Source organism: Diplotaxodon limnothrissa, linkage group LG9, assembly GCF_057381915.1.
Source record: "Diplotaxodon limnothrissa isolate DT_005_m linkage group LG9, D_limnothrissa_male_GT1.1, whole genome shotgun sequence".
Lineage (NCBI taxonomy): Eukaryota > Metazoa > Chordata > Actinopteri > Cichliformes > Cichlidae > Diplotaxodon > Diplotaxodon limnothrissa.
The window spans coordinates 21,189,245-21,209,447 of NC_140604.1; the positions used below are offsets into that span (position 1 = coordinate 21,189,245).

General features: G+C 40.6%; 1 protein-coding gene across 1 annotated transcript; it reads right to left on the minus strand.

Moving 5' to 3' along the window:
* Nucleotides 1-18,481: 18,481 nt before the first annotated feature.
* LOC146625488 (B-type lectin plumieribetin-like) lies at nt 18,482-19,246 on the minus strand. Its single transcript, XM_085362116.1, has 3 exons — nt 19,201-19,246; nt 19,005-19,098; nt 18,482-18,911 (listed from the first exon to the last, which is right to left on the minus strand). The coding sequence occupies exons 2-3, from the start codon at nt 19,092-19,094 to the stop codon at nt 18,651-18,653; spliced, it is 351 nt and encodes a 116-aa protein (XP_085218242.1). The 5' UTR covers nt 19,095-19,098; nt 19,201-19,246; the 3' UTR covers nt 18,482-18,650.
* Between the last annotated feature and the right edge of the window lie 957 nt (nt 19,247-20,203).

Sequence of the window (20,203 nt, forward strand, 5' to 3'; positions counted from 1 at the left end):
CTTTGCTGTGATTGGGGCCAGTCTTAATTTGAAATGATTGAAACATCATTAAATCGACCCCCAGCTGTATTTTATAGCAGGAGAATCTGTTGTTCACAATCAAACATGCATAATTAAGTCTGAAAATTTAAATGATTTAAATGCCAGTGCATTTCAATCAACATTATCAAATTCTTTGTAAACATTCATATGCTGAAGTTTTCGATGGCAGTGACAGGCAAGCGCTCCCCCAAATGATCTCAGAGAGACAGAAAGAAAAGATTTTGTCTGCTGGTGATTGTTTTGCTTCACTTTTGTTGTCACCGCACATATTTGTAGCTGTTTTCCAAGCAACAGATGTTCTGCTCAGTGGGTCTGTCCAATGACCCATCCACGCAGCTTCCTTCTGATTGGTCGAAAGCCCAATCAGAGTGAGCGAGACTCACTGTGGAAATATTTGAAACATGTTTTTATCATGTGTATCAATTCAACAAACACATTGTTTGTGTGATATGTTGCTTTGTTTTGCCAAGTCCCATTGCGGTTTGAATTTATATATCTTCTTCATGCAGGTTTTGTTTTTGTTTTTTTAACAGCTTAAACCTAAACCAGCAACCAAAACTAAATTTGGACTCAGCCCCAGACAAATGAAACAAAACCAGAAACCACAGCAGCTCCCGCAGCTTGTTGTGCTTTTATTTCCTAATTTTTAAAAAAAGAGAATGAAGCTTTTGATCTATAAGAAGGAAAGTTTCTGTTTAAAGACTCGGCAAAGTTACAGGCTTTGAACATTTCTCTATTAAATTACAGCCTGAGGCTGAGGTGCTGTTTTCTTCTTATTTGTAATCAAGCAAGGCCTGAATGTTGGGAGTGGACTGTAGTTTTATATGGCAGAAATTAGAAAGCAGAAGGTGCTCTTGGCTAAGCTACAATTAAACCCTCCCACAGGAAGGACGGTGCAGTACAGCAGAGACCACAGAGGGACAGAACCAGCAGGATGATGCATGCAAGACTATTTCGAAACAATGATAATAAATATCAGACTTTCCCATAGAAGAGAAATATGTGAACAATGAATCTGAGGAAAATTACAGGAAACTGGAGAAGAAAATCATTATTTACAGCAATGGGATGATTTTTTTTTTTAAATAAACACAAGTGCTCAAGATCCTGCTCAAGATGATCAAACTCCTTAGCAGTGCACCACAGCTTTAACCCCTATAGGGCCCCCATAACATTCTGATTCCTGGGTAATCTTTGGTCATGCATATCTAGTGAGGAGGCTTGTTCCAGCTACAGAGGGTCAAAGCCGTCTCAAGAGTTGATTGTTCTTTTGTTTACTCTCTGCACAAACGGCTCACACTCAGAGAAAGATTTGTTAAATGAAACTGCATCATATTAACGTGCACGCATAGAAACTGTAGGAGACGATGGTTATTTGATTATTTCCACCTTGGGGGTTTTTTTAGGATCAAAGAACAGAAAGAAAAGGAAAAGTAGGAGATTTTGAATTTATGCACTGTCGGCATAAACCTCTGAACTCTGGCATGTCCCACTTCAACAGCCAACACAAAGTTTATGCATCGCATCCTACACAAGTGGATAAAGGTCAACATTAAAAGATCTAATAAAACATTCTCTCTTTATTGATCCTTAAAACATATTTAGCCCATTGATCAACCAGTCCCCACCTGCAGGGGCTAAACCATAACAATATCATGGCTTTCCCTGTTAAAGACGCTGTCTGGATGGAAGCATATGAACTATATATAAACTGAGTCAGATGGTCCGTTTCCTCTCCAGTCCAGAAAAGTGAACGATCTGACTACCAAACTCTTTTACACGTTCTCTGAATCCATCATAAACTAACTTTGGCCCAGAGAAGACGGCAGTGTCATGCTTTCTAGGTTTTTCCCAGTAGTCCTAGCTTCTGTGGTCTTGAATCGTTTTTGTTTAAGTTCTTTTATCTCATTGCTTTTTTCCAGCGTTTCCTAGTTTAGTTATTCATGATTCTAGTTCTTAATCTCTTGACTTAATTAGTTCCTTCTTGTGTCCTGTTCATTTTAGTCCAGTGTCTGTGTGGGTCCTTCCTAGCGTCCCCTGTTGTTGTCTGTCATGGCCCAGTGTTTGTTTACCTTTTGTCTGTGTCAAGTTCATGAGTCTTAGAGTCCGACTGTGTTTATGCTTCCTGTTTTACTTTGATGGTCTCTCGCCTCATGCATTATGTTCTGTCAATCAAAGATTTTCACTTCCCGTTTGGATTTTACTCTTCAGCCTAAATAAACTGCTCACCCTCCTGATATTCTGAGTCTTCCTCTTCACGACATGTTTTTCAAACACTGTATTTCTGGAGCATGTTCACACGTAGTTTCTACTTTATATGAAAGAGCTTGAACTTACATTGAACTGGATTCTCAAACAGTGATTTCTTTAAGTGTTCCTGAGCCCATGCATTGATTTCCACGACAGATTCATGCTTGTTTTTAATGTTTTGCCACTCGAGGGCCTGAAGATCTCAGGCATGCATTACTGATTTTTCATCTTGTGCCTTTGCACACAGATTTCTCCAGATTCTCAGGATCCTTTGATAATATACACTGTAGATAATGAGATCTTTAAAGGTTTCACAATCTTATGCTGAGGAACATATTTCTGAAATTGTTCTGTTATTTATAAAGATGTAGTGTTTTCAGATTAATCAATCTTTGCCTCTCTAAGATTACCCTTTTAAACCATCATGTTACTAATCTGTTTCCAATTAGCAGCTTCTATTTTTCTAGCTTTTCATTGCCCCTGTTTCAAATTTTGAAATGTTTTGCTGTCATCAAATTCAAAATCAAAATTTTCTCTGATGAAACAATAAAATGTTTGATATGTTTTGTATATTCTATTGTAAATGCAGGTTTATGACATTTGCAAATCATTGTATTCTGTTTTTATTACGCAGCATCCAAACCTTTTTGCAATTAGGGCTGCATTTCTACAGTTGTATGCAACGCCAGTTCTTTTAAGCTATGAATTCATTAATTTTAAATGACATCCATGCCCTTTTAACACCACTGACAGTATGAAAACTCACACAATAGGAAATGCCAAACACACAGCAGGACGAATTGAAGCTGACAGCACTCCTCTTTCAAATTAAAATCACCACATCCCTCAAAACTAAACCTGTAACAGTGCTGCTGTGCAGTTTTACGTCCTTTGAGCCAAATCCAGAAAGAATACGGTACTCAGTCTGTGTTTCTATGTATGGAGCTGAGCTGCTTATTACCTCATGGGAAAATTTTTTAGTATAAACCTAGTTTGCCATCTAGTGGTCCTGATTTGAATCACAGAGACACTGTCTGTGCAGGAGTTAAATTTTCACAGTTAAGTCTGCATCACTTCTTAGTGTTTGCATTTAATGAGGAAAATAAATATCAAATGTTTGCTTCATTGCCTGCATACTCAAGTTTTTGGACGGGATCAGTCCTGTAGATTTGCATCACCACTTACCAGTTCATGTGTAATCACAGATTTGTGGAGTATAATCACCCTCTTTCTCTATTTTTAGCTGCCGAGCCTGTGAGCGAGCCCCCGTTCCGCCAGTCCCTCTCACTCTTAATGAGATTTACTCTTGGCACATGGAGCAGCGTAGAGCAGACAATGGAGATGTCTAGACCAACCACATCTAGGACACAAAATGGTCTTTCATAAATGGCAGCAGCAACAAGGGCAGGAGCAGCGCCAGCATGAATGCGGCAATATTTAAACGGCTCGCCTTGTTTACCAACTGTGAAAATCTGTTCTAAATATATCCTCGCTGCAAAGGGCCTTCATGTGTTTTTTCTTAGTCTCTGCTCCCCTGTATATTCAGGACTAAAGTGAGTTTATTCCTTGTCCCCCTGTCCTACATCTTGAGGCCTACTTTTTGACTGGTTCTGCACTTTTCTAAAGTCTGGAAAGGCGTTTTATTATAGTTATGAGAAAGTAATTACTGTTTAATGCATCATCAGGGAACATAAAAAAGCTACAAGGTTTGCATTTTGATGAAAATAAAATATGATGAGGGCAGCATGGTGGCGCAGGAGTTAGTGCTATCACCTGACAGCAATAAGGTCCTTTTTATGTGGAGTTTGCATGTTCTCTTAACATCTGCATGGGCTTTCAGTACAGAGACAAGTGTAGGGTTAGGTTAACTGGTTATTCTAAATTGCCTGTAGGTGTGAACGTGACCATGAACGCTTGCTTGTCTCTGTGTGATTGCCCTGAGACCGATTACCACAGAGCTAACAAATAAAAATAGGGTGACACTTTACCCACCGACGCAAGACGAATGACTGAAAACAGTGAATGTAATTTCTGTTATGGTGCAACTGACTCATGAGAAAAGACTTTCATGAGAAGAAAAATGGAAGAATGGGACTGTGTTTATGTATCAATGACAGAGTGAGGACAGAAATACTGATGTCACCGAAACAAACTGTAAAGACAAAGCAATCCAGACTATTCGAGGCTGATGTAATTATTGTTGGTTTGGTTAGTTACCCTTCTTTCTTTTGTGCATATCTGAAATTCAAAAGTAACAAAAAAAGGTTAAACAATAATTAAACAATAAGAAAAAATGTAATTATTCGCAGAAATTACCTAATCCTGTAACACCAAGTATAGGTTTGATATTTAATGTATGAGTTTTTGAGACCTCTGCATCATCAGTGTGATTTTTATTCATGGGAAAACTTGATGTATAAAATAAGATACATGCAGTGCTAGTGTGAGCAATAAATTGAAAAAAAAAGTTGCTCAGTTTTCTGCCAGTTATTTCAGGTTCAGGCTTGGGTCAAAACTGATAAATATTTTTGCTTGTTATGAATTTGATGCTTGCAACATATTACTAAAAGCTTGGGGCCAACAGAATGTAATGCTAACAAAACAATGGAAGATCTCAGTTAGTAGTAACTGGGGAATAAAAAGAGCATCACAGAAAGGCAGAGCCTTTCAGAAGTAAGGACAGGGAGGGGTACATCACTCTGTGAAAGACTGTGTGGGCAAAGAGTTCAGCAATTTAAAAAAAACGTTTCTGTTTCTCAAAATAAAGTTTATGAGGAAATTCATTGTCATAATCGGGGTGTGACTGTGGCTTTCTGAGATTTGAGGTTCTTTGTTTGGTGCCCATAGACTTGTTTATTTAACTTCATGTTTTCTTAAGTGTTTTTGTAGCCTTTAGTTTTTGTTATAATGAAAGCATTAAAACTATAAATGAATGCACATGGAATTATGTAGAAAACATAAAAGTGTGACATAACTCAAACACTTTGCTTTGATTACTGCTTTCTTTTTTCTTTTGATGAGCCTTATGAGGTCGTCACCTGAAATAGTTTTTCAACAGGAGCTCCCAGAGATGCTGAACACTTGTTGGCCCTTTTGCGTTCCCTCGCGGTCCATCTCATCCCAAACCATCTCGACTGGGTTTACATCGCATGACTGTGGAGGCTAGTCCATCTGGCGCAGCACTCCATCAATCCTCCATCTTGGTCAAATAGTCCTTAGCCTGGAGGTGTGTTTGGGGTCATTGTCCTGTTGAAAACATAAATGATGGCCCAACTGAATGCAAACCGGATGAGATGGCAAGTCGCAACATGATGCTGGTTCAATGTGCCTTCAGTTTTGAATAAATCCCCAACAGTGTCACCATCATCACACCTCCTCCTCCATGCTTCACAGTGGGAACCATGCATGTAGAGAGCATCCATCCACCTTTTCTGCATCACACAAAGACACAGCAGGTGAAGCCACAGATCTCAAATTTGGACTAATCAGACAAATCTCTTCTGCTTGTTGCTTTTCCTTAGTTGTGGTTTCTTAGCAGCTATTTGACCATAAAGGCCTGATTCACACAGTCTCCTCTGAACAGTTCATGTAGAGATGTGTCTGCTTCTGGAACTCTGTGTGGCATTTATCTGGGCTCTAACCTGAGGTGCTGTTAACTGTGCTGTCGTAATGCTTGATGGTTTTTACGACTGCACTGGTAAACTCAAAGTTTCAGCAATTTTCAGGACTGACTGACCTTCAGTTCATTTCTCTTTACTTCGCTGATTGGTTCTTGCCATAATATGGGCTGTAAGCTGTGCACCAACTTAAATTCTGCACAACACAACTGATGGTCCCAACCCCATTAAGAAGGGAAGAAATTCTACAAATGAACCCTGACAATGCTCACCTGAGAAGTGAAAACCATTTCAGGTGAACATATAAATAAACATGAAGACAGAACTAAACCTACACTAAACATGAGGGGCACGGGAACAAAACCCAAGAACTAGAAATCACAAAACAAAGAAGAACTAGAGCTAGAAATGAACCACAACCCAAAAGACTAGTAATGATAAACCATGTTTAAATCAAACATTAATAATAACACAGAACACAAAACACTGGGTAAGTGATGTCCAGATGGCTACTCCGTCTCCTCTAAAGCTATTTTTCGCCTAACTTTGCTCTCAGACACCTTTATCTGACCTCTCTGCCGTGCACAGGTGCCTTCCTTCACATCAGTGGGTGTCACGTGTGGTGCAACGACCTGGTGTTTTGAATAGATCGCTCGTAATGAGCCGACTGGAACCAAGTGCATAATCAACAGTGACTCACAGGTGTGACACCAAAGGAGCAGGAAGCCATAAAGATACAAGGACACGCACAGACAGAGGGAGATGGAGAGAAACGGGTGCATCGACCAGGAGATCGTGACAGCATGTAGATGGGACGTGCAGTAACCTGGAGAGTTTGTTAGAATGATTGTTGTGTGATGTAATGAAGATTCTTCATATTTCTTTTCTCTGTGAAACTCGGAGCTTTCTGTGTGAGAACAATCTGCTGGTTTGATGTTCATGTGTTGCAGTAAAGTCCTACGAGTCTTTGACGTAGGTCTCCTTTTGTGTTCTGTTTTTTTATGCTTTCTGATGGCAGCATGTCTCTGTTGCAGTCTGGTTTATGAAACCCTGGTTGTTCCTGCCTCCCTTTCTGTTTCCTCAGTCATGTCTTGTTTGGTTCTGTCAAGTTCACACGTCTTAGTCTTGTTTATTTAGTGTGTTTGTTTAGTTTTTTGTTTAGTGCAAATAATACAAATTTTAATTTATCAGATGCCTTACAAATATCATTTATATAAATAATAAATTTTGAAATGCAAAAATATGAAACAAAACGCCCCAAACTGTCAAAGCTGAATAATAAACAAGAATGGATCTCTTCAGTTTTGAAACGCTTCCCATGAGAAGTCGCAATATATCCATAATGTCCTTAAATATCCTGCCTATGAACGCAGCTCAGGATTACATGATGTTTATTTCTTAGTGTAGTTGAGTTTGTGTGTTTCTGTGTGTTGTAGAAAACTATAATATTGTTGTTAGCGTTTAGAAATTGCAGGTAATAAAACAGTATGAATGTGTTTTGAAACATGGCGGTGCAGCGTTTATCACTGTCAACTCACAGAAAGGTCCTGGGTTTGAATCTGCCAGCCAGCTGGAGCCTTTCTGTGTGGAGTTGGCCTGTTCTCCCTGTACCTGCGTGGGTTCTCTTTAGGTACTCTAGGCTCGTCTCACAGTCCAAACACATGCATGACTGTGTTTGGACATGCACAGTCCTGTTAGACTGCTAACTTGTCCAGGGTGCACCTTACCGTTCACCTCCTGGCACCTGCATAGGCTCCAGTCTCACCACAACTCTGGATTCGATAAGTGATTCAGAGGAAAAAAAAGGAGATTTTCAAATGTTTTTTATGTGAAAATTTTCACATGAACATAAACTACAGAAGCATTAGAGCGACACCTTGTGGTCTCTCTTCGCAGCTGCAAATAATAATCCTTTGATTTGAATCATATTCTTCCTCTGCACCATAAACACTCAGACTCTTGGACTCTGACCACGAGTGACGTCCTAGTGGATTCATGAACTGTCAGTGCAGATGCTTGTCAGACACCTCATGTGTCTGACAAGCCTCATGACATTGAAAATAAGACTGTAAGTGGACTCCTGATTAACGACATAAGTGACCATCTTCCAATTTTTACAATCTGTGATAGGAATTACAAGATCAATAAAATGGACAGTAAAAAAGAGTACAGACGAGTAAGAACAGAAGAAAGAATGAATGCATTTAAAAAAGATTTATTGAAAGAAAACTGGGGTGAAGTATATCAGGAACGGGACGTTAATAGTGCTTATAATGAATTCCTTAGAATATTTACATTACTGTACAATACCAACTGTCCAATAAAGCAATATAGTAGGAAACAGAAATATATGGACTGTCCATGGATAACAAAAGGTCTGCAAAATGCATGTATAAAGAAAAATGCTCTATACAGAGAGTTCTTAAGAACGAGAACTAAAGATGCTGAAATCAGATACAAAAGATATAAAAATAGGTTAACTAATATACTTAGATATAGTAAAAAGGAATACTATAAGAAGCAATTAGATATAAATAGAAATAATAATAAAAGATTATGGGAAATCCTGAACAGTGTTATAAAATGTGGGACTGGACAAAAGAACTATCCCAAGTATTTCATTTGTAATGACCATGAAGAATACAATATGGATGTTGTGGCAAATAGTCTCAATGAATTCTTTGTAACTGCTGGACCAAATTTAGCAAGAACAATCACTCATCCTGGGAAAGCACAGGAAAAACCCGATACACTGATTGACAGAAATCCATATTCTATGTTTCTCACAGCCGTTGATGAAAATGAAGTTTTTGAAATTGTCAAAAAATGTAAAAATCAGAAATCTTTGGATTGTAATGATATTGATATGATAGTGGTTAAAAGAGTCATTGAGGCTATTATAAAACCATTTACATACATCTGTAATTTATCATTTCAAACTGGTCGATTTCCAGACAGAATGAAAAGAGCAAAAGTTATACCTCTATACAAATCTGGAAACAAACACCATTTCACAAACTACAGGCCTGTCTCTTTACTACCTCAATTCTCAAAAGTTCTTGAAAAACTGTTTAAAAACAGACTGGAAAAATTTATAGATAAACATAAACTACTCACTGAGAGTCAGTACGGATTCAGATCAAGCAGATCAACATCATCGGCACTATTAGATTCAATAGAATACATCACAAATTCCATAGACAAAAAGCAATATGTGGCTGGGTTATTCATAGACTTGACAAAGGCATTTGACTCTATAGATCATGATATATTAATAAGAAAACTGGAACGTTATGGTGTCAGAGGGGTAGTTTTAGATTGGGTCCGAAGTTATTTAAGTGACAGAAAGCAGTTTGTGAAAATAAATGGTGGTTGCTCCTTATGTATGGACATTGCTTGTGGTGTACCCCAAGGGTCAGTTTTGGGTCCAAAATTCTTCAACTTGTACATTAACGACATCTGTAAAGTGTCCAAAGTATTAAAAATGGTTCTCTTTGCTGACGATACAAACATTTTTTGCTCTGGTGATGATCTGCAGAATTTATTGGAGGATATGACTAATGAAATAAGTAAAGTGAAGTTCTGGCTTGATAAAAACAAATTATCATTAAATTTGAATAAATCTAAACTGATGTTATTTGGAAATAGTAGTTTAAATACAAATGCAAAGATTCAAATAAATGGTGTTGATATTGAAAGAGTCAGTGAAAATAAATTTCTGGGGGTAATAATAGATGAAAAACTTAACTGGAGAGCTCACGTAAGATATATTCATTCCAAAGTATCACGAAGCATTGCAGTACTAAACAAGGCAAAACAGGTATTCGACAGAACATCACTTCATATTCTCTACTGTTTACTGGTTTCACCATGCTTAAGCTAATGTGCAGAGGTCTGGGGCAATAACTATAAAACCACATTACATTCACTTTTTACTCTTCAAAAAAAAGCAATTCGAATCATCCACAATGCAGGTTATAGGGAACATACAAACTCACTATTTTTGCAGTCTGAAATATTGAAAATTGACGATATAGTGAAATTCCAAACAGCACAAATTCTATTCAAAGCAAAAAATAAAGAACTGCCAGGTAATATTCAGAGTATGGTTTTTTTGAAAGAAGGAAGTTATAATTTAAGGGGTTTTTGTAACTTCAAAACAATGAAGGGACGTACTACAAGAAAAGGCTTTTGTGTTTCTGTTCAAGGAGTGAAACTATGGAACAAACTGAATATGGAATTAAAGCAATGTCCAAACATAAAACTGTTCAAAAAGAGTTATAAAAATATGATCTTCTCGAACTATAAAGAAAAGGAAAATATTTAAATTAAGTGAATGTCTCTATTTAAAAACAAACAAACAAAAAACTCATGATGTGATATTATAGTATATAGTATATCAGAAATCTGTTCACTATTTTTATTACAAATTATATCAGTAAGGAAGCTGACTAAACATTAACTGATAATTTATGGCAAAGGGGTGGGATTAAATAAGTGTATACTTCTTCCCACTCCCTTTCAACATGTAAATTAATCAGAATGTTTTTTTGTATGTAATTTGTATAGTATTTTTTTCTCTCTTATTTTCTTTTCTAAATGTACTTGTATATTGTTCACATGTTGAAATAAATTACCAATCAATCAATCAATCAATCAATGTGTGCTAGTTTTTAGAGTGACAAAGAAACAACAGACAAGACTTCAACACAGGAAAGAAGCAGCATTTGTTTCGCAATGACTGTGGTGCACAAGTGGTTTCAGCATCCGCACGTTAATCAGTTAGTGCTATAACGTATATGTAATTAACAAAAAAAACCATGACAACCAGAGGCTGTATATAACTTTATGCTTATATGCTCTGGATGGGTTAGAGGACAGTGTCTTATTGCCTAGAGAACATCTTAACATACATTTTATTGCCGTTTCTTTTTTAAAACCCGATTTTTTGTCCTTTTGTCAGCATTTCCAACAACACTGCAGGTCCTCTTGTTAGGAATCAGTCTGCTCCACTGAGGGAAAGACACGGTTGTTTAAAAGTTTTTGACTGTGTTTATTTTCTCATAATTAAATCTGGACTTGTTCTCCTTAACATCCCGAATAGATGGAACATATTTAATAAAAACACACATTTTATCATCATACATGATGGTTTACTTGCAAAGATGGTTTCATATATGACTTCAGAAGCATCACTTGGAGCCCACCAAAATGACATTTTTTTTCTCTTCTCCCAGCTTTTTGAATTTCATGTGTATCATGTTTGCATGTTTTTCAGTTGCTAAAAATGTGTTGTAGAATTCCTATGTTTTGTTTTACGAGAAACAAATCACTGATGATGTAGAAGTCTCAAAAACTCATGTATCAAATATGATGCGCTTGGCTTTACTGGGTTAAAAAAGTCTTGTTAAAGAGAGGGATGATGCAAAACATTGGGAAACCTGTCCCTGTTCTTCTTCTTTTATCGTTCCTCTTTTTTCAGCTGCTCACTCACCACAGGAAATCATCGGCCTCTGCATCACCATGTGAATGCTATCCTCCTCTGTCACACCAACCCTCTGCATGACCTTTTGTCCTGTATATCCCCTATCCCTCCTCTCCACATGTTCAAACTATCTCAGTCTTGGCTCTCAAACTTTCTCTACAAATCGCTCATCCTGAGCTGTCCCTCTGATGCACTCTGGCAATTACAAAATACATGTTATTAAACTAGCTGGGATAGGCTCTAGCACTTATCCTGAAAAGGATAAGTAATTTTTACTTGATACTTAAAAACCACAGCGGGGTTAGACTGGTCTGTTTACATGGTCTATACACAGTTTGATATGAGCCATAAACTCCACATACAAACATGACTGAGGGACAAAATGCAGGCGGAAGAAATCAAACATCGGGGGGAAACCAATGAGGATGGAGCATAAAGGAGCAGGAAGCAAAAGACAATGAGACCATCAGTGCAGTGACTTACCTGCAGTTAACGTTTGAATGGTGTTTCCACAGTGTTTCTGAATTGTGTGGGACTACTTGAGACGAGAAAACTGTGAAAAATAAAAATATGTGTCAGGGCACAGCATGTGCTGGGCTAATGTCAAATGTATTCAACAGATATATTAATGATGAGACTTTAAACCTGTAAAATCTGGAGACAAAAACACTCTCAGAATCAGTTAAAGGAACTTGCAAAGAAAAGCGCCTGGACTTCTTTTTTATTTTTATTTTTTTATTTTTATTTTTTTTATTTGGCCTGTCCCGTTTGGCTCTTTTGCCATCAGAATTGTTGTCTAAAGGCAAAGAAAGATGCCCAACGGATTTACTTTACCAAACTGACCATCCCAGCCTTGCCGTAATGGTCCATTTGATTCACCTTTTATTGTTTATTTTATTTTCACTTACTGAATACGGGACAGACTTGACTGGGGGAAAGAAGGGGAGAAAGAAAGAGGGAAAGAGAAACAGCTGAGAAGAGGGACGGGGGAGAAGGGCAAAAGACAAAAACCAACAGAACGGGCAGAGAAAAAAAAATGCATATATCAATCACCTGGATCACCTGCTGAGAAAGAAAAAAGAAAGCAAGCAGAAGAGAACAAGAGTAATAGAATAAACAACATCACAATGATATATGGGAATATGACAGTAAATACTAAATGTTAAACATTATTGTGCAGCACATAAGATCAACAGAACACAGTGTGCTTTGAGGTAGGAGCCAAAAAGGGTGTAGTTTGTGGGTGTGATCACCCGTGTGTACACCTGTGAGCATGGACGCGCTTGTTTTTTGTTTTTTTAAAAGGTTCCTTCATGCTAGAGGGTGTGGGGGGGCCACAGCCCCGTCCTCCAGGGTGTGAAGCAGGTGTGGAGGAGATCAAAACTCCAGACATCCAGAGGCCCCCAGAACACAAGAGACCAAGGAAGACCAACAGAGGGGCAGCTGCGCCACTGTCCCAGAAAGAGCTGAGGAGAGTCCCAGATGAGGGCTCACTCAGCAGCCGCGGAGCAGAAGCCAGGGGGAGTTGCAGTGACGCGCCCGTGAGCTCCGCCGGCAGCCAGCTGCGCCTGAGTGACCGAGCCCCAGGCCGAGAGGCCGGGGGCACCCCACCTCCGAAGTGGCCCGAGCGAGCCCCAGGCTCCAGGCCCCGATAAGCGGCCGCCAAGGAGTGAGCCGGTGTGTACCTGGACGCCCATCCCCGGACACAAAGAACCACCAACGCACCGATGTCTGAGGGGGTCCGCCACTGGCAGGGGAAGTGGTGGTAGGGGGAGATAGGCCTCCAAACCTTGGAGGGCCTGAGATGTCCCCAGAGAGGTGGCGCCTGACACCCAACCTGACATATAGACACAGACATACAGGCACACACAGATACAAACATCCATTCCCACCCTCATGCTCTCATATGCACTCACTCCACACTCAACCAACGTGGAGACAGACATAAAGAGACGTTGTACACACGATCACACTCCCCAAGCGTACTCTACAAACCGGGTCTAGGTGCCCCCGCCCCTGGAGGGGGGAACTGCACCCAGACCCAGGTGGTGTTTCCCTTTTCCCTGCGGTGGGGGGAGGCAGACCGCCCCGACTCCGCAGCAGCAGGAAGGCTCCACACTCCAGACCGCAGTCGGACGGCCAACTCCTCCTCCTAGTCCTAGCCCCCCTGCTCCAGCAGGTCGCAGAGAACGGGGGTGAGAGAAGACTCCGAACCTCCCTCCACCCGCTCATTGTAATGTTGATGCATGTGTGTTCTAAGGTGCATTTAAAACCCAGGAGGGCTTGGAGCTACCTGCCAGAGAGCAGCAGGTAAGCGCATGGTCCCTCCTGCTAGCCCTCAATGTCTACGTGTATTTAAAATTGAGAGGTGGGCAACGATGCCAGGGGTGGGGTGTACACCCTGATGGTACTTTGGGCTCCGTGTATCGTGCCCACCCCCAAGATCCTATACGTATGTGTAATGAGAGTGTGAGTAATGTGAATGTCTAAGTTGTGGGATAAAATTGAGGCAGAGGCAGCCAGAAGGGGACAGAGGGGGGGGTAGCCTCCTCTGCACCCTGGTGACATACCCCTACTCCAAGGCCCTGCATGTGTGGGTGGTTGTGGTGGAGCGGGAAGAGGGAGGCAGCTGGAGATGGGGAGGGAAGGAAGGGAGGGGCAAGTGACCCCTCCCTGGGGCCAGCTCCCCCGCTGACCCCAGTAGGCACCCCCACACTCTGCGACCCGCCAGGGAAAGGGGGCCCAGGCCCATCCAGACCGGGGCCCAGTGCAGCAGCGCCGCCCGGCCCCACAGAGCCCGGGACAGTCCACCCAACCCCACCACAGAGAAAACTGCACCCACCCCACCATCCACTCATCTTCCAGACTACATAAGACAATAAACACCCAGGCTGAGATCTTCCTCCACCTCTCCTGTATCTCCCCCTCCTGCAGAGGCAGCTCCTGAGGAGAGGAAAGCTCCTGCAAGATGTGACAATCTCCCCCACCAGTTGAAGAGCCCCCCAGGTGGCTCGACGCACCGGCGGCACCCTGCTCCAGGGCTGGGCCCCCATGCACCCACCCGCCCACAACCCCGGCAACACACCAACCAGGACCCAAGCCCCCGAGGCCCGGTCCGGGTCCCAGCCCAGAGACGGAGCGCCCCCAGAACCTCACGCCCATCCCGGACCCACCCAGGGGCAGCCAGGCTACCAGGTCAGTAACCCACGTCCGTCAGCACAGACCCTCCCCTAGCCCCGCTGCACGCAGCCGCGAGGAAACAGTCACCTGAGAGCCAACAGAGCCCCTAACCGGACATGACCGCTACCCCGGGTTGAGCCCCCCAAGGAAGATGCCTCCGGGGAACCCCCCGACGCCCTAAGCCTGTCCCTACCCCCACACCAATCACAACAGTGAAGGCGGGACCAAACTATGACCCCCCACCCCCACTAGGTGATGGAGCTGATCAAGGGAGCCCAGAGCAATTGATCTGATGTGGTGGCAGAGGCTGTATCAAGACTAATGTAATCTAATAGATAATTTCTATATTGGTTAGAATTAAGATTATTTTTATTTTTCCAGTTCATGAGGACTGTTTTCTTGGCTATGCATAGGGCAGTGAAAACCATATGGGCGATATTCTTTTCTGAAGTGACATTATCTAAGCTGCCCAACAAGCACACTAAGGGGGAAGTTGGAATGTTACATTTCAGACACTTCGATAAGTCTTCACATATCTCGCGCCAAAACTTCTGAACTGGTGGACAGAACCAAAGAGCGTGGATATAATTGTCCGGTGAAGTGGTTTGGCAGTGTGAGCAGTTGTTGGTAGACGTAAAGCCCATCTTGAACATCCGATGACCTGTATAGTGCACTCTATGTAATATTTTGTATTGAATTAATTGAAGACTGGGATTTCTAATTAGATGAAAGGTTTTTAAGCAAATCTGAGACCAGAAGTTTAGGTCTAAGTTAACTGATAAATCCGCTTCCCATTTTGCAATAGGAAGTGATATTGATTCATCTGTTTTAGAAAGCATTCTGTATATTTTGGATAGTAATTTGGGGGGTTTAAGAGTAAGAAATTGAACCACACTTGGTGGTGTTTGTAGTTCAACTTGACCCGGTTTAAATTTCTTTTTTACTATGGATTTAATTTGTTGATATTCTAAAAATCTTTTCTTGTTGATCCCATATTGTGTAACTAGTCCGTCAAATGAAATAAATTCTGTTCCTTCTAGTATATGTTCTAAATATTTGATTCCTTTATCACTCCAATCTGAAAAGTTTATCATATTATTGTTTTGTAATATGTCAGGGTTGTTCCAGATAGGTGTACGTTTGCATGGGATTAATGAAGACGCCGTCAATTTTAGAAACTCCCACCATGCTGTCAGAGAAGAGCTGATGTTGATGCTTTTAAAGCATTCATGTCGTTGGATGTTTGAGCTGATAAATGGTAGGTCTGAGATCTCTAGATTATTGCAGAGTGCTTGTTCTACATCTAGCCAAGGTTCATCTAAGAGGGTGTGTTTTAGCCATCCTGAGATAAACTGAAGCCTGTTGGCTAAGAAGTAGTGCTGAAAGTTAGGCAGTTCTAGTCCTCCTTTATCCTTGGTCTTTTGTAGTGTTTTTAAGCTTATACGTGGGGGTTTATTTTTCCAAAGGAATTTGGACATACATGAATCTAGAGATCTGAACCAATCTTGTGGCGGTTTAGTTGAGAATAAATAATTTATTTTTGGTAAGACCATCATTTTTATAGCGGCAACCCTTCCCATGAGTGATATGGGTAGACATTTCCATCTAGCCAGATCATCTTCTACCTTCTTTAAAAGTGGGATATGGTTAAATTTAGTTAGATCTGCAAGCTTGGGAGAAACATTAATACCTAAATATTTTATATTTCCCGATTGCAGTGGTGTAGAAGAGGAATTATGGAAGGAGCAATTAATCGGTAGGACTGTAGATTTTGACCAGTTAATTGAGTAATCTGATATTCTTGCAAAAGAGTTTATCAATTCAATCACCCCAGAGATATTGGTTTGTGAATTTTGGAGAAAGAGTAACACATCATCCGCATAAAGGCTGATTTTATGTTCCACGTTCTTGCATTTTATGCCCTTAATTACTGAATTCTGTCTAATTGCTGCTGCTAGTGGTTCAATAAAAATTGCAAATAGTGAAGGGGAGACTGGGCATCCCTGCCTGGTGCCCCTCAAGAGACAGAAGCTGGAGGATGTCTGGTCATTTGTTCTAACACAAGCTGTTGGGGAATTATATAATATTTTTAACCAGTTTATGAAAGAGGATCCAAAACCAAATTTGTGTAAAGTTGCAAATAGAAATTTCCAGTTAACTCTGTCAAATGCTTTTTCTGCGTCTAAAGAGAATATTGTAGTTTCTAGGTTTTTACTGTATGAGTAGTCTATCAAATTAAGTAATCTACGTGTATTTGTTGATGAGTGCCTACCTTTTATGAAACCAGTTTGGTCAGGATGAATTAAGAGGGGGGTTATTTTCTCCAGTCTCTTTGAGAGAGCTTTGCAGATTATTTTAAGGTCTACATTTATAAGGGATATTGGACGATAGCTTGAGGGATATACAGGGTCTTTGCCTGGTTTTAGCAGGAGATTAATGTTTGCAGAATTCATATTTGATGGAAGTCTGCCCTTTTCTTTAATTTCCAACAACGTTCTGTAGAAAACTGGTGCTAGAATCGACCAGAATTCTTTGTAGAATTCTGCAGGAAAGCCATCTGGACCTGGAGCCTTATTATTGTGCATACTTATCAGGGCTTCCTGGAGTTCACCTGGTGTCAGTGGTGAATCCAGTGCCATTGCTTGAGTGTCCAATAATTTTGGAAGAGTTATGTTGTCCAAAAACTGATCAATTTCTTTTTTAGATGGGTTTATTTGTGGTGAATACAACGTTTTATAGAAATCCCTGAAAATGTTGTTTATTTGTATCGGTTCATATAATGTGTTCCCAGATGAATCTTGAACAGCACATATAGTTGTTTTTTCTTTATTTATTTTTAGCTGGTTTGCTAGAAATTGACCGGATTTATTACCATGTTCATAATTTTGTAGGCGTAGTCTTTGTACTAAGAATTTTGTTTTTTTATCAATTATCTCATTTAATTCTAGTTTTGTTTTGCGTATTTTGTTCAATGTTTCCTGATCTTGGTGGGACGCGTAGGCTTCTTCTAGTGATTTGATGTTTTTTTCTAATTCCTGAATATTTTTGTTTTCTTTTTTCTTTTTATGTGATGAGAAAGAAATTAGCGTCTGGACTTCTTTAAGTTGCTTGAAGACGTTTCACCTCTCATCCGAGAAGCTTCTTCAGTTCTAAGGTCAAATGGTGGGGAGTCCCAGATTTAAACCTAGTGGGAGTGTCCCCCCACAGAGGGACAAAAGGACCCCCTGATGATCCTCTAATCGCCTGAGCCAAGGTGTGAAACTGGGTGTGGGTCCCAATCAGCCAGGGTTTCGGGTGAGCTCTTTTTGAAACCTGGCCCCACCTTATCATGCGAATTCCTGAGGTGTGTCTGTGTGTCTTTGTGTGTCTGCAAAGACGTGACGTCCAACACATGCAGACACACAAAGACGCAGACGCACTCATAAAGTGAGTCAAGTTTGTTTCTCTAGCACATTTAAAGTACAGCTGTTGACCAATATGCTGTACATCTAAAATAATTAAATAACACCCAACACAGGATGAAATTACAGAGTTTAAGAAAGGAAACATAAAATTAGAAAACCTGAATAAAAACAGGACAAATAATTGTCATCTACACAATGAATTGAGATGCTCTTTTATTAAAAACTAAGCCAAAAGAGAACATAAACTGAAAAAAAAAAAACTGGCTCAAGGAAAAATATCAGATGCTAACAAGGCTAGACCACATGAAGATACTTTCAGGGAAGAAGAAATAAAAATGAAAACGTGTCTAATGGTCAGTGGAGGAATTTACAAAATCTGTGTTAGTTTTATATCAGCAACACTCCTCAAAGTTTTAAGACTGCTTCCTACACCTTTGCAACAATATTAATTCTTAAGAAAATCTCTTTAATGGCCAAAATATAAACACAAGAGGTTGGTCAAATACCTTTCATTTTATTTATTTTTTGCCATTTGTTTACAATTCAGGTTGAAATTCAGAGTCTGATCAAAGCTAACCAGAAAGAAAAAGAAAAAGCTTGTTTATGCGCTGGTATATGTTGCTTTAACAGCATCGCTGAAGGTTTATGCCAAAGGATGGTTGCACACAAGCATCACTTCATGCCTTTGGACTTTTCAGAGCTCCAGATTTCTTCGCACTCTCTGTTCACCACCAGTTTGCCGTCATCAGTCAGTTGAAGACGGCACATGTTGCAGTCAGGTCTGACAGAGTTTGTGTGCCACCTAGGCGTGTCACACTTGTTGTACATGACCAGGTTGCAGTCAGCCTGCATGCACAGACGGACGGCGTCTGATCCATAGGTGTCTGAAGCCCACAAAGGCTTCCAGCCATAGATGACAAAGTTACCATCATCCTGTAGCCATAAATTATATGTTAGATAACTGTCAGCACGCATGACTGGGAAACAAGGCTTTTATGAGCTTCTGAACTGAGAACATTTAGTCACCTGAAATATAGCTTTGAACTGCTTGTTGTTGGACACCAGGTAGTCTCCCCTGCGGAGCTCATCATTTTTGGACAAGAAGTTTCTGCTCATGATTCTAAAAGGAGAGAATATAGATGAGCTTGTATCCACAATATGCATTTAAAAGTATCAGGAATGTGTGAATCAATCAGTCAGTAGAGATGCGTAGAATACTTACAGGTTTTAATATTTCACACCAGCCGGTCTGCAAGCAGAAGAGAAGGGAAGAGTTAAAACTGAAAGCATATCACTTCATCTTTATACAATCTTGACCGGGGGTGGAGTCACACTCACTGCCCTTTACAGTAAAGGGATTGCATTTCCTAAGAAGTGTGTGTGTGTGTGTGTGTGTGTGTGTGTGTGTGTGTGTCCTTTGGTTGGGGGTGAGGGAGAGGGGATCGGGGGGGGGGGTTTGTTTTATGTGTTGTTGGAGTGTCTCTTTTTTCAACCCACAGAACTCATATTGGGTGTGTATAGGAATTTCTTTTACTTGTGTATTAATCACATTATTTTATTGTATAATGCATTGGTGCCACTTGATTTTAACAAGTCTCACACTCATACAGTAAGACAACTGGTGGAGGTGTAGTAAGGAAGTTGGGGGAAGCAGGAACTCCACAGGAAGAGTCTTTTGTCTCTTCGAGGACTCTGGGAGGTAGCAAGGGAGTGTGAACCTTAAGGTGTGAAACAGCTGTGTACTGCCTTTTGTTCCTGGAGAAGGTATTTAACTGAGAGCCATGCTAGGCTCAGGGAGACTCTGCTGACCTGCCCCGCAGTCATGTAGGCTCTCCACAAGCTTGGTTTTCTGTTCTTTGTGTGTTTGGATTAAAGAATGTTAGCTACCGCTCACCGCTCGTCTGCAGGCTTTATTCAAATGGAAAACTTCCACAACAGGTGTTATACCATGTTCTGTTCTGGGCTTCTCTCATGCTTTTCTGTTTTTGCATCCCTTCATTATCTTTCTATAATCTTACATGATTAGTCCCATAAATCTGCTCAGCTGGAACGTTAAACCATCCTATTAAGAGAGGAAAGGTTTTTGCTCAAATTAAACAAGAAAATGCCTCCATTGCCCTTTTACAAGAAACCCATGTCAGAGGTTAACTCAGGGCTTATGTCTCGGTGGGCGGGGCAGCAGTTTCATTTATGTTTTGAGGCCAAGGCCAGAGGAGTATCAATTC

Bases quoted from the DNA above. Each gene is read 5' to 3' on its own strand.
- LOC146625488 (XM_085362116.1), bottom strand. From the start codon at position 19,094: ATGAGCAGAAACTTCTTGTCCAAAAATGATGAGCTCCGCAGGGGAGAC. The intron at 18,912-19,004 runs GTGACTAAATGT...TTATGGCTACAG, and splicing joins AGTTCAAAGCTATATTTCAG to GATGATGGTAACTTTGTCAT.